Consider the following 13452-nt stretch of genomic DNA (forward strand, 5'->3'; position numbering starts at 1 on the left):
ACTTTTAATTCAATATGAAAAAAGGGAATGTGTACTCACTGTTAGAGGGACTATAAACTAGTGTAGCCATCATGGAGATCAGCACAGAGGTTTCTCAAAAAATTAAAACTGTATCTCCCACATGGCCCAGATATACCAGTACTAGGCATATGCCCAAAGGACTCTGTATCCTACCACAGAGATACATCACATCCATGTCTACCGCTACTCTATTCACAATACCAATGAAACCAGCCTAGATGTCCATCAGCTGAGGAGTGGGTAATAAAAATGTGGTACACAGATACAACAAATAAAAGGGAAATGAGATTATGAAATTCTCCGGAAAGTGGATCAATTGGTAAAGCAAATAAAAGGGGAATATGATTATGAAATTCTCAGGAAAATGGATGAATTGGTTAAGTGAGTGACACAGATTCAGAAAGATAAAAACCACAAGTTCTCATCCAGCTTCAGATTCTAGCCTTTAATGATCATATGTGTGAATGTAAGTGGACGTGGGGAAGGGTGGGGCAGGGCACAAGTGACCTGAAAGTGGAAAGGAGGCTGTAGAGGACAAATGAGGCAGGGGGATGGAAGAGAAGAGTCAGGAAGGAGAAGCAACAAAAATTTTGTTGCAGATGATACAATAAAATGTAACAGTTTGCATGCTAATTAATTACATGGTAAAGGAGGGGCAAACATTAAGACTGAAAGAAAAGAGGCAAAGGTAAGTATTAGTAGATGGGCTACCATCACTTCCACCTGGAAACCTCGAGACACAAGTGCAAACACTCAGAGAAAGTTCTGGAAGGGGGCCAGAGAACAAATTAAAAAGCAAGAAACAGTGCCTTTTCTGTTCTCTTAAAAACAAAACAAGCCGGGCGGTGGTGGCGCACGCCTTTAATCCCAGCACTCGGGAGGCAGAGCCAGGCAGATCTCTGTGAGTTCGAGGCCAGCCTGGTCTCCAAAGCCAGTTCCAGGAAAGGCGCAAAGCTACACAGAGTAACCCCGTCTTGAAAAAACAAAAACAAAAACAAACAAAAAAAACCCAAAACAAAACAAAACAAAAACGTAGAAAAGTAAAACGCACACAACCAACTCATCTTGACATCTCTAGCAACAAGAACAGACAATGTCCCATCTAGAAATGGGCTTAGAATTCAGAGTGTGCACCCCAAGAGAGTGCTGGACCCATCTCCGGTGTGCCAGGGTACAGATGATCAGCTGAAAAGTCAAGGCAATCCCACTTGGAATTCCAATGTCAGCTCCCCCTCTGCACATACAAATACACGCCACCTGGTACAATACATCCAGTAAAGCATAGTAAGAGAGGGTGCCCTATACTGTGTTGAAATATGTCACCAAACTAAAGTGGCTAAGGCTGGCAAGATGGCGTGGTGTAAGCCTGCAGCCTGAGTTTGCTCTCCAGAACCCACACAAAGGTGGAAAGAGAACCAGCAAGATGCGCGTGCGCACGCACACGTGTGCACTCACACACACACACACACACACACACACACACACACACACAACCTCAAGTGGTTCACTAGTGTGGTAGTGTTGGAGAAAACAGACATGGGAAACAGAAAGTTCAGAGGTGGACCTGAGAATGTCAAAGGTCGTCAGGTCATGCACATGGACAGAGCTAGAGCATCATTAACTAGAACTCAAACCCACAACCTGCAGCAGGATTTGAAACTTAGCCTGACTCTGGGTTCAGGGCAAACGGAGTGGGATGCATGGGGATGGGATGACACCCTCTCCTTTGGCGCACTAGAAACGATTGATGGCACACCACTGTCACCTGAGTCCCCTGTAGGAAGAAGATTGCCAGGGCCTCGGGGGGTCCCTGGGGAAGCAGCTCACCTGTTGGGACTGTAGCCCATAGAGGTCAGCATCCGTGCCTGGTCCAGGTCTCTTGGGAAGCCGTGAAGCACCCAACCTTTCTGGATGCAGTCTTGTTTGCCCAGACGCTCGGCCAGAGCCTTGGTGATGATGCTGTCTGGCACTGCAGAGGAAGAAGAATAAGAGCAGTCTGTAGCCCACAGCTCTCTAGCCTTCCTGGGCCACGTGCTGAGCTACTGCAGAGGAAGTCAACTGGAACCACCTGGACAAGGTCCCCCTGTGGTCCAGCAACAAGTGTGGCAGGAACAGCAGAACTGCCTGAGATGGGCAATGCATTGGGTGGTCTTGGCCTTCATGCCTTAACAAGACACCATCCTCCATCGGCGTCTTTATGGCAGCTAAAGCAAGGCACCACGAACTGAGAAGCACAGCAGTGTTTGGCCCTTAGATCTGGAGGCTAAGAGGCAAAGTTTAGGGCCGACCGCTGTCTAGGGAGGGCCAAATGCTTTCTAGCTTATAGGCTCCCTGCTGGGACTGGAGTCACAGATGGTTATGAGCCAACATGTGGGTGCTAGGGACCGAACCTGGGTCCCATGCAAGAGCAGCCAGTGTTCTCAACTGCTGACATCTCTCCAGCCCTGGTCTCTCTTTTAAGGGATGCGTGTGGAGGTCAGAATTGAATTTTATGGAGTCATATCTTTCCTTACACCATTGTGAGGGCCCTGGGGATTGAATTCAGGCTGTCAAGTTTCCTTGGTTAAGTATTTTTAGCCACAGATCCTATCCAGGAGGGCTCAAGCCTCATGATGTGATCATGCCGTAAGGTCCCATCTTCTCCTACCAACATCTGAGCATATGAATTGAGAGGTGGGGGTCACAAGGATTGCAATCACAGCAAATGCTTTTCATGGATGTACACCAAGCACCAGTTTTAATTCCCACACACCATTGAAATTTCATCCAGTCGGCCTCAGCGGATTTGAAATTCCCAGCAACCCCTCTGGCCTCCTGCTGAGTCTCCCCTTCTCTGGAGAATCTGATCTCTCTCCAGAATCGCAGCTCTGCTTATACCTGGAGACTGAAACAAGTCCCCAGCACAGGGAGATATGAGAAGCCTGTTTACTTTGCTGCAAGTGACATTTTCCTGAAACTCATTCCTCTCTTCCTAGACTCATTAAATGTTCCATGTTGCTAATGTTCGGCGTCCTGGCAATTTGCACGGCATCGCGGCGCTTTGCACTCATTTTCCCAGAAATACTTGGTAAATATTACTACTGTTTGCCATGGATGTGGGCCCCAAGCGGGGATGCTTGGCGGTTTCTCTAGAAGCTTCTGCAAGGTTCCCCTCTCACCAAACATCTGTGGGTCTAGCAAGTGGCCTAGGGCATATTCTGAAGCCTGGCAAGGCCTCACAGGCTGACAGCCATTGGAGCCGGTGAATGAGAGGCACTGTCCTTCATGTGACCATTTTCTGAGTGCTGCCCTGTCTCAACAATCCACAGCTGTATTCCAAAGGATGAGCATCACCTTAGATTTGGGGCTTTCTAGCTGACACAGTGGCACAAGCCTTTAATCCCTGCACTTGGGAGACAGAAGCAGGTGAATCTCTGTGAGTTCAAGGCCAGCCTGTGTAGGAAGACTCTGTCTCAAACAAACAAAAGCCTTTGGCTGCCCATTCAGAGCAGTTACTAGGGTGGCCTCTTGCCCTGTAATGATCTCCTCTCTCAGGGCTTGACAGGAATCGACTTAAAGGATGTTTTAGTTCACAATTCCAGGTTACAGCCCAACATAGTGGGGGAGCCAACGCAGGAACTTGAAGGAGCTGGTCACATCACATCCACAATCAAGAGAGCTCAGTGCAGGCACACTCATGTGAGTGCAGGCATGCATGTCACCACAGGCATGTGGAGGTCACAGGACACTTTTGGCTGTTATTCCTGGCCTTCTACTTTGTATTTTTGGTTGTGAGCCTAGCCTTTAACGGCTGAGCCATCTCTCCAGCCCTGCCTTCTGCTTTGTAGACAAGATTTTTTATTCACTGTGTGTGTGGCTTGCACAGACTCGGAATACTGGAGACAGTCCCCAACGAATTCCTTCCTAGGCCGGTCGGTGGTACACACCTTTAATCCCAGCACTTGGGAGGCAGAGGCAGCCGGATCTCTGAGTTGGAGGCCAGCCTGGTCTACAGAGTGAGATCTAGGACAGCTAGGGCTACCCTATCTTGAAAAACAAATAAACAAACAAATAGAGCTTCCTCTTCTCCCTCCCTCCCCTCCTCTCCCTCCCTCCTCTTCCTCCCTCCTCTCCTCCTCTCCCTCCCTCCCTCCCTCCCCTCCTCTCCCTCCTCTCCCCTCTCTTCCTCTCTCCTCTCTCTCCTTACCTCCCCCCTCTCCCTCCCTCCTCTCCCTCCTCTCCCCCTCTCCCTCCCTCCTCTCCCCCTCCCTCCCCCCTCTCCCCCCTCCTATCCCTCCTCTCCCCTCTCTTCCTCTCTCCTCTCTCTCCTTACCTCCCCCCTCTCCCTCCCTCCTCTCCCTCCATTCCCCCTCTCCCTCCCTCTTCTCCCCCCTCTCCCTCCCTCCTCTCCCCCTCCCTCCCCCCTCCCTCCCCCCTCTCCCTCCCTCCTACCCCTCCTCTCCCCTCTCTTCCTCTCTCCTCTCTCTCCTTACCTCCCCTCTCTCCCTCCCTCCCTCCCTCCTTCTTTTCATTACTTCCTGGGTCAGGCTCTCACTATGTAACCATGGAACCTCTATGAACTTCTCATCTTCCTGCCTCCACCTCATAAGTGCCAGGATTGCCAGAGTATATCCTCATACCTGGTTTATGTGATCCCCAGGATCGGACCCATGACTTCAAGTCCTCTCCATACGTGCTAGGCAAACACTGCTCACTGCGCCATGTCACTAGCCCCATGTGTTAGTTCTTTAAAGTAGGAAACTTCTGTCTGCAGGAGGTTGCACTGGTCGCTGTGGACTCACTCCATGGGACAGACTCTCCCAGAAGATTGTCATTAGGTGGCTCCCACATGAGGAACTCCGTGGGTGGGGGGGGGACTCCCATCCTCTTGTTTTACCAGCTTGGGAAGTTTTGCCAGAAGCCTGGCATCATGTTTGCCCAGAACTGCCCATCGTGGGTTATTCTGGCCAGGTCTATCATCCTGGTACAACAGGAAGCATCGGTAAATCACAGAGTCTCCAAGGGGCTATAGAGCTGAGGCGTGTGGTAGTCCTCTCCCACAGAAGGACACTAGGGGTGCCCCCTGGGGCACTGGCTGTGTGTCCCATCTGGACAGAGGTGAAGGGAGCTGGAAAGGCTGCTGGCAGAGGATAATATAATGGCAGACCCCTCAGGATACTGTCTCTGGGCCACTGCCCTACTCATGTAGGGTCTGGGTGTTGAGAGGAGAAACTTGAAGACCCCAAATGTGGCCCAAAAGTCTGTTAAGGGCTTTCGGGTACCTGTGCGTCTCTGCTTCACAAGTGCCTTGTTCCCCGAAGGCTCCTGGCATGTTGGCCCAGCCCTGTGTGTTCTGACCAGTCAGTTTAGCAGGCACAGGCTCCCCGGCCAGCTCTCTGGTGTTCTGCTGTAAGCTTCGAGTCCCCTTGATAACATGCACATTCAGCCTTTATTCTCTTCTCCCAGAGATTCTTTTCTCCATCTAAAGTCATTCACCATTAAGTTAGATGCCTCAGGCTTGATTTCGGGGCTTGACAGCTAACATCTCACCCTTCCTTCTAGCCACTGCGAAGGACTGCTACTCCAGAAATGCCCTGTCAACTGAGTTTAGCAGGGTGCGAGCTGTGAATGGTTTATTATTCCATGAGGTCACACCATGTGGCGTTAGGCTTTTTTTTTCTTTTTTTCTTCTTTTCAAGGTCCTCAAGTTGACGTCAAGGTTATTAAAATCTCAATTCACTGATTCCAGGGCTGGGTGCACTTAACGGGGCTCAGCAGGGTACCTACCAAGACCCAGGAGCCCTGGCCACCCTCCGGTCTAGAGTTAGGGGCTTGCAGTTAAACTCTCAGGCCCTCCCTACATCAGGCTTCCTAAAAGCATCAATTTCAGGCTCTAGACAGGACAACATATCATCCCGAGGTGGCCACTTGTGGGATGGAGCTGGACAGGACTGGCCCCTCTCTGTGGGTCTGATATATCATCTTCAACCTATTCAAGAAGGGAACCAGCCACAGACAACCTCCAGGCTGTTAGCAGACCACAGTGCCCCCTGCTGTCCACCGTACCAGGAAGACACCGAGGTCTCCTGCACAGCATTCTGTGAGTCTCATAACTCTCCTGGACACCATGAGACCAATCAGAAACAAGCCCTAGCCTTTAGCATTCTTCCTTCCACACTCCCTCACAACCCTCTCCCCATGTGCACCCAGGTGTTCCTGTGCCTCCACACACCCTTCACCTGCACCCACCCATCCACACACCCCTCACCTGCACACACCCCTGTCCACACACCCCTCACCTGCACACACCCCTGTCCACACACCCCTCACCTGCACACACCCCCGTCCACACACCCCTTACCTGCACACACCCCCGTCCACACATCCCTCACCTGGACCCACCCCTGTCCACACACCCCTCACCTGCATCCACCCCCGTCCACACACCCCTCACCTGCACCCACCCCTGTCCACACACCCCTCACCTGCACCCACCCATCCACACACCCCTCACCTGCACACACCCCTGTCCACACACCCCTCACCTGCACCCATCCATCCACACAACCCTCACCTGCACACACCCCTGTTCACACACTCCTCACCTGCACCCACCCGTCCACACACACACCCCTCACTTGTACCCACCCATCCACACACCCCTCACCTGCACACACCCCTGTCCACACACCCCTCACCTGCACACACCCCTGCCCCCCACACACACCCCTCACCTGCACCCACCCCTGTCCACACACCCCTCACCTGGACCCATCCCTGTCCACACACCCCTCACCTGGACCCACCCCTGTCCTCCACATGTCTCATGTTTTCTTCAAGCTGCTCCTGTTTCTTCCTCCTCTAGCTCTCCTTGGAACACTGTGGAAGTCAGTGTCCAGGTCCAAAGAAGCCAGCCAGAACAGGGCTCCTTCCTCCTGTACCCTACTTCCCAGTATACCAGTATAATCCCTGGATCCCCGCTCTGTTCCTTCTGATCCACTAACAGACCCCAGGTAGAAAGACAGGGAGAGCTAAAAACAACAACAAAGAGGACCACGGAGAGGAGGGGGCTGGTTTTGCTTTGAATTCCACTCCATATATCCAGATGCTCGAGAGGAAAAGTGCTGGATGCCTTCCCTGACTCAACCTGGGTCTTGGGAACCTCTAAATCTTGCTTTAAGTCAAGGAAAGCAAAACCCGCCATTTCCAGGAGCCTCTTTCCTGATGGTGCTGCCTCTGGAACTGGTGACCTGCAAGTCCTCCCCATGCTGTCAGAGAATCACGACTGGCACGTGAGCGTGAAGACAACCTGTGGTGGGCCTTAAGTACCAGGACCTGTGCCCCTTGTTTCTGTTAAAGATGCTGTTTGTTTATTATACACTGCCACCTACTGGCCAATTGTGGGTCTTGCACCCGAGTGAGTCTTCTAAAGCTAAGACGGTTTCTAAAAGAGACCTGGATTGCTCCACCTGCTTTGCACATGGACAAAAGCCTTTAGGTCTCTCTGGCTATTTGGTAAATGGAACTCATATACTCCAGAGCCAGGCTCTGTCTTGCCAGGCCTTGGAACCTCTGGTGCGAGATTAGACAGAGGGCTTCTAAGGTTTTGTTAGATTCTAAAAGCCTTTTTCTTTTTGAAAAAGAAAAAAACAATCCAGATTCCACATATGAGAGAGGAGTCCATATTTATCTTTCTGAGTTTGGCATATTTACCATGAAAATCCCCAGCTCTCCATTTTCCAGAAAATGGCACAATTTCCTCCTGTCAGAGGTTTCTGTTCTTACATCTATGTTCCCTAACAATGAACCAAAGTGCTTGGAAGACAATGTACTAGGGGGCGCCAGTGTTTTCCTATCCAGGAAAGCAGGCTATCCTTGAGCTCCTGCCAATTCTGGGGTCTTCTTTGGTTCTCACCCCTCGGACACTGGCCACTCACCTTCCATCGCTCTCCCCTCTGTAATGCCTGCAGAGACGAGGCGACGGGGGCTGGTGTTGACATGCCCACAGCCTGGGCAGGTTGCTAACGGGGACATCTCAGTTTACCCCTGGTAATACTACACACGAGGGGAAAGACCGCTCACACACTGGCTGTCTTCTACAAACAACTTCACACGGCACAACACAAGACTTGTGAACATGCCCAATTAGCCACACAATGCACTACAACTTGGTGACTTTCTTTCCTCCCTTTACATCTCTTAATGGGCCCTGAGAGGATCTGAGAAAGTGAGGCTAGGCTGGCCAATGTGTGTGTGTGTGTGTGTGTGTGTGTGTGTGTGTGTGTGTGTGTGTGTGTGTACTGACTGAAAGTGTGATGTGCCTACTGAGGAAGATCAGAGTCCAAGAAGATGATTCCTTCCACCTTGAGCATGCAGCTCAGAAGCAGCTCATTTCTCTTATATCTCACAGCATCTCGGATGCTGTTGCCCTGGTGATCTGTGGGAAGACAGCCAGCCCTGGGTGTGGGAGCAGAAACCCAGGTGGTGAGCCCTGTGGTCGGGATGGAGAAGGAACCACAGTGGGTGTAAGTGTGCTCTAGCTCCTTTGCTGGGCCAGGCTTTGGTCTGAGCATGTGTGTTCATTTTAATTCAAGTATTAATTCACGTCATCGTGATAACAATGCTATGAGGACAGTGACAGCAGTGCCCCAGACTGGGAACAGAAGCACAACAGGAAGAAGCCACTTGCCTGGAGCTGCAGAGATAACGGGCGGCAGAGCTTGGATGGATGGATATACAGCCAATCTGGGCACTCGGTGTCTCAGTCAAGCTCTGTGTTCTGCCAATGCCTTTAGGAGAAGAACTCTGCATGGGTGAGACCAGGAAGCCTGCACTGTGCCCATCTCCACACTGAGCTAAGGGAAGACAGCCACGGCACAGGAAGTCCGAAGGGACCTGCAGTTCTTATATGTGTGAGGAAACCAAGACAGTCAGTCACATGAGGACTACAGGGGAGATGCCTGGCCAGCCCTAGCTGCCCCAAGCTTATCCAAAGCACAAAGCACAGGGATGGGGAATCCGAGTTGGCCACACTAGCCCCAGCAGAGGCATGTGGAAGAGGCCCGAGGGGAGAAGAGTCAGATGCAAGGCTCTAAGGACCGGTCAGCAATCTTCAAGAAGTCACATGTCAGCTAGCCCCATGTTAGGGCAGAGTGGAGGCAAGCCCTCCCTGGGGCCCTATTCCAAATCCTCATGCTAAGTGAAGATCATGATAAACTAGCCTCCATCTTATACCTCGGTAGGCCAGCTTGTCATGCTCTAACAGACCACTGGGTACCAGAGTTATGGCTGCTCCTGGTTACTATAGAGACCAGGCACCTGAAACAGGTGGCTGTCACAGGAGAAGAACAAGATATCCAAAAGTTATACCTGGGGGCGGGGTAGACGCCTTGGCGGGTAAGGTGCCTGCTGTACAACCCTGAGGACCTGAGTTCAGATCCCAGCACCCACACAAAAGTGGGAGTGGTGGGTACACATCCGTGAGCCCAGCCCTGTGGAGGTAAAGACAGAGGATCCCCGGAGCCTGCTGGCCAGTCAGTCTGGCCTAACTGTTGAGTTTCAGGGTCAGTAAGAGACCCTGCCTCAAAAAATCAGGTAGAGAGTGACTGAGGAAGACACTCAACATGGACTTCTGGCCTCCAGAGGTGCAGGCACACACAAACACACAGGCAATGTATACATTCAATGCACCCGAATTTGTACCACCACAGCAGCAATGATTGCAGTCACTATGAAGCAGGGTAGTGAGTAAGCCACGCGAATGCCCTGTGCCTGTATGCTGTTGTTGCTATTGTTTTAATTACACTGATTTCTGGGGGTGGCACAGGCACAGCACGTGTGTAGAGGGCAGAGGACAGGTTGTTAGAGTCAGTTCTCTGCTTCCACCGTGTGGGCTCCGGAGATCCAGCTCGGGTCCTTTGTCTCCGGAGCCATCTCACCAACCCTCGCACCTAGCATTCTGTTGCTGTGCGTTCACTGTGCATACAGAGCAAGCTGATGAAACCATCAAAGATCACCTCACAGGCAAGGAAGCCGAAGTCCTGAGAGGATGAGCAGCTTGCCCAAGGCCGCACAGTTCAATGCGCATGGCAGATGGGAACTCGGCTGGCACAATTCTGGAGCCCTAACTAATAACCAGGGTGCCCACCATCTAGACTGACGGTAGGTGGCCTCTCTGGAAACCTTCTACATGCAGTCACCTTTTTGTTCTTTCTCATTCACATAGAAACAGGCAGCAGAGGGCAGAGGGCAGCATGTGGGGCCTGGGTGTCAGCAACTCGGTCTTCTTGGTACTGTCCACAGCACAGGGGCCTGGCTCATCTGTCACCAGCCTACTCTGTTGCCCACAGATATCTGCCTATGTGTCCTCAGGAGCATGCTAGTGCTGGTGTCGGGTACTGAGGAAGCGCCCACCCCGCTCCACTGCAGAGCGGAGCACACGCAGACAGGGAAATGCTAAGGTGTGGGGGTCCTTTTACCTCTCAGTAACCTGGTCATGCTCAAGGGGCCAGGAGGAGTCAGTCAGGGAGAGGGCAAGGGGGATGAAGTCTTCCTCTTCCCTTCCAGCCCTGGATCCCTGTGCATGCATGGCCGTGCTGACCAGAGACAAGGGCGGGAACCGCCTCCTCTCTGTTCCTAGGTCCCATGCCCTCAGCCCCTCTGTACCTACTTACGTCACCCCCTGCCCCTTGCGGCCACAACGTCACTCAGAGTGATGTGGACAGGTGTGAGGATGCAGGCTGCCTCCAACGGGACGACACCAGGTTCCCCCACGCAGGGAGGGAGGCTCCAGCACCGACCGGGCGATGAGCCCCCAGATGTCCTCTCAGCCCTGAGCTGGATTTGTAGGTACAGAGGCCACAAGAGGCCATGGTGGGGAGGTGGCCTCCTCACTGCACCTCAGGCTTCGGCAGGCCCCACTTGAGAAAGAAGCAAAGTTGCTCCCCTCAATTGAGGACACTCCCAGAGGAAAAGGGGCTTTCAACCACTCCTGCCTTTGAGAAGGTCTGAGGGGGGCTTGATTACAACACCAGCCCTGCCAAGGGCCGCCCAGATGGCACACTGGGGACCTCCTGCCCGGAGAAGCAGGCTGGGCTTCCAGGGACAACCTGTCAAGGACAATTTCACAGCTGAGTGCCTCACAGTTTTCATTTTTCTCTGAGGCCTTTGGCTGCCCCTGGAGAGGAAGATGCCTCCAGAAACTCTGAGTAGAAGGACACTTTGCACTTCTGGGTCCTCCTTGGACTGCCTAGAAACATCTGGGTTTGTTTTGTTATCGACTGGATACCCGATACACAGCAAGCGCTTGGAGTCTGCAGGAAATCTGGGGTGGGTGCCAAGCAGCAGGGAGAGAATGCTGCCTGGCTTCTTGCTCCAGCTTGTATCCATGAATGGAGAATCTCCAGCTGCCTCAGTTTCTCCCACCGGCCTAGTCACTGAACGGAAAGCTTCAGGGCATGTGGTGCCTGGGCGATGCCCTCTTCCTGATGTCATTTTAATCATGTAGAAAGACAATGTGCATTTTGCAGTGAAAGCCCAGTGAAGATAAACGAGCAACTAGGCTTCTGAGCGGCCCAAACCTGTTGATGGCGGGGGAGGGGGGGGCACACACGTATACTGACCCCCTTTATAGATGCATCCTCATTAACAGGTCCTTGGACCCTCAAAATGCAAACAGCACTTTTAAACCAGTGTCCTGTTTGGCTTGCCCGGCCACCGCTCTCTACTGGGCGGAAAGGAAGATTGCTACCTCGTTTCCATAAGGAAGTCTTTGTAGCAGTCCCAGCGGAAAAGTCAAAAGTTTGATTTGAAAAAGGGAGCTACTTCAAAAGCATTGTCAGGCAGAGGTGAGGGATCCTGGAGAACGCATACATTACAGGGGGCATCCATTAATCCACCTTCAGGCCACCCTCCAGCAGGCCTCTGGCTGGGGTGAGACTCTGGGGGACAGGCATCGACATACCTGGGGGAGGTAGCGTGAGGACAACCCATGTTGATAGAAAAGTAAATTAATGTGTTTAGGACTTACTGCTTGGGCTGTGTGTGTGCGCGCACAGGGGTGGGTGGGTGTGCACACGCCGAAAAATGAAAGAAAAATGTGGGTTTTTTTTTTCAATAATAAAAAGGAAGTTACTCTGCGGGGCCCCTAAAGCTTGTGAAAAATTAAACTCGACGGATTCAAACTGTCCTATTTCCACTTCAAAAGGGAAGAGGCGCTGAGCTCTTCCCAACTTAGCTTCAAACGCCCAGCACCCTAGAAAATTTCTGTAGAAAAATAAAGGCTGGCTGTTCCCCCAAGCGTGTACCGGTTACTGTACCCGCTGTCTCTCCCTCCACTAATTATACCCCTGTGAGTCTATTAATCAACTGGTAAATTATTTAGAGAGGCCTGCGCTGTCTTCAGCGAGTACAAACACACCACACTGGAAGGCTGCTGGTAGCGGGCAGAGGTCCCCTAGGGTCTCCCCCTCGGCGGGAAGGCAGCTTGCAGCTAGTTCCGGCTGCACACAAGGCTCTCGCTCCTCAGATGGGGGCTTTGCATGGTCTTTCAACTCCGCAGCTCTTTGCAAGTTTTAAACAAAAGGGGGGAGCAGCCTATTGTCGGCTCTTTCGTGTGCATTTAGCGATGAGAATATTAATTCCCCATTTTAAACAAAATGAGGCATTGCAACTAGGCTCCGATGTAAGCTGCCTCCTGGGACCCGGACTCACAGAATGCTCTCAGAATCGCTGTAATCGTCCCAGTTTGGGCTGCACGGCGTGCTTGAGTTCCGCTAGCGAGTTTTGCTAGGTGATTGTTCAAGTGAGGGTCTCAAATCTCCCTCAGACCTCCCACCTCTGTTCCGATTCTATGAGACCTCAAGGGACCTTACTAGGCAGACATGTTTAGGAACTCGAGGCTGTGTGGGAGGAAATGCTGCTAACTCCAGGTAATGATCTTTTCCAAAACACAACGGAACTGTCATTTTTATTATGCCAATTAAATAGCTGCAGTCTCCCCTGGAAGTAGGCACATGCCTGGGCTATCCCAAGGACCGTGAGCCTTTCTGCTCTAACTGCTGGTTATCTGGCAGGTGAGTCAGGAGCCCACTGCAAGCCTGCCAAGAGCCAGCTAGGCAGAGCTATGGTGGACGGCTCTCCATTCCTGGAGAGACAGAAGAGGGGTAAGCTAGAAGCCAGTTCCAAAAAGCCCCCCTGAAGAGACGAGTCCTTGCTGGCAGGGTCCTGATGGGACCAAGCATGCTGTGGACAGCTCAAGATAAATACATCGCACATTTAAAGCAAAGTCTTAGACCAAGGATAAGCCAGGCCTTTGGCTAGTTTTTGTTGGTGTCTCATTGTTGTTTGAGACAGTCTCATTGTGTAGCCCCGGCTGGCCCAGAACTCTGAGAGATTCACCCACTTCTACCTCCTGAGTGCTGGGATCAAAGGTGTATGCCACCACCCCCTGCC

General features: G+C 52.0%; 1 protein-coding gene across 3 annotated transcripts in view; it reads right to left on the reverse strand.

Annotated features, from left to right (window-relative positions):
* Positions 1–13452, reverse strand: part of Ak8 (adenylate kinase 8) — a 130925-nt gene that overhangs the window by 60952 nt on the left and 56521 nt on the right. For all 3 annotated transcript variants that reach the window (XM_076569124.1, XM_006983366.4, XM_076569123.1), the window contains exon 11: positions 1849–1990. In XM_076569124.1, coding sequence (XP_076425239.1) covers positions 1849–1990 — 142 coding nt within the window. The remainder of the gene's footprint in view (positions 1–1848; positions 1991–13452) is intronic.

Source organism: Peromyscus maniculatus, chromosome 4 (genome assembly GCF_049852395.1).
Source record: "Peromyscus maniculatus bairdii isolate BWxNUB_F1_BW_parent chromosome 4, HU_Pman_BW_mat_3.1, whole genome shotgun sequence".
Taxonomy (NCBI): domain Eukaryota; kingdom Metazoa; phylum Chordata; class Mammalia; order Rodentia; family Cricetidae; genus Peromyscus; species Peromyscus maniculatus.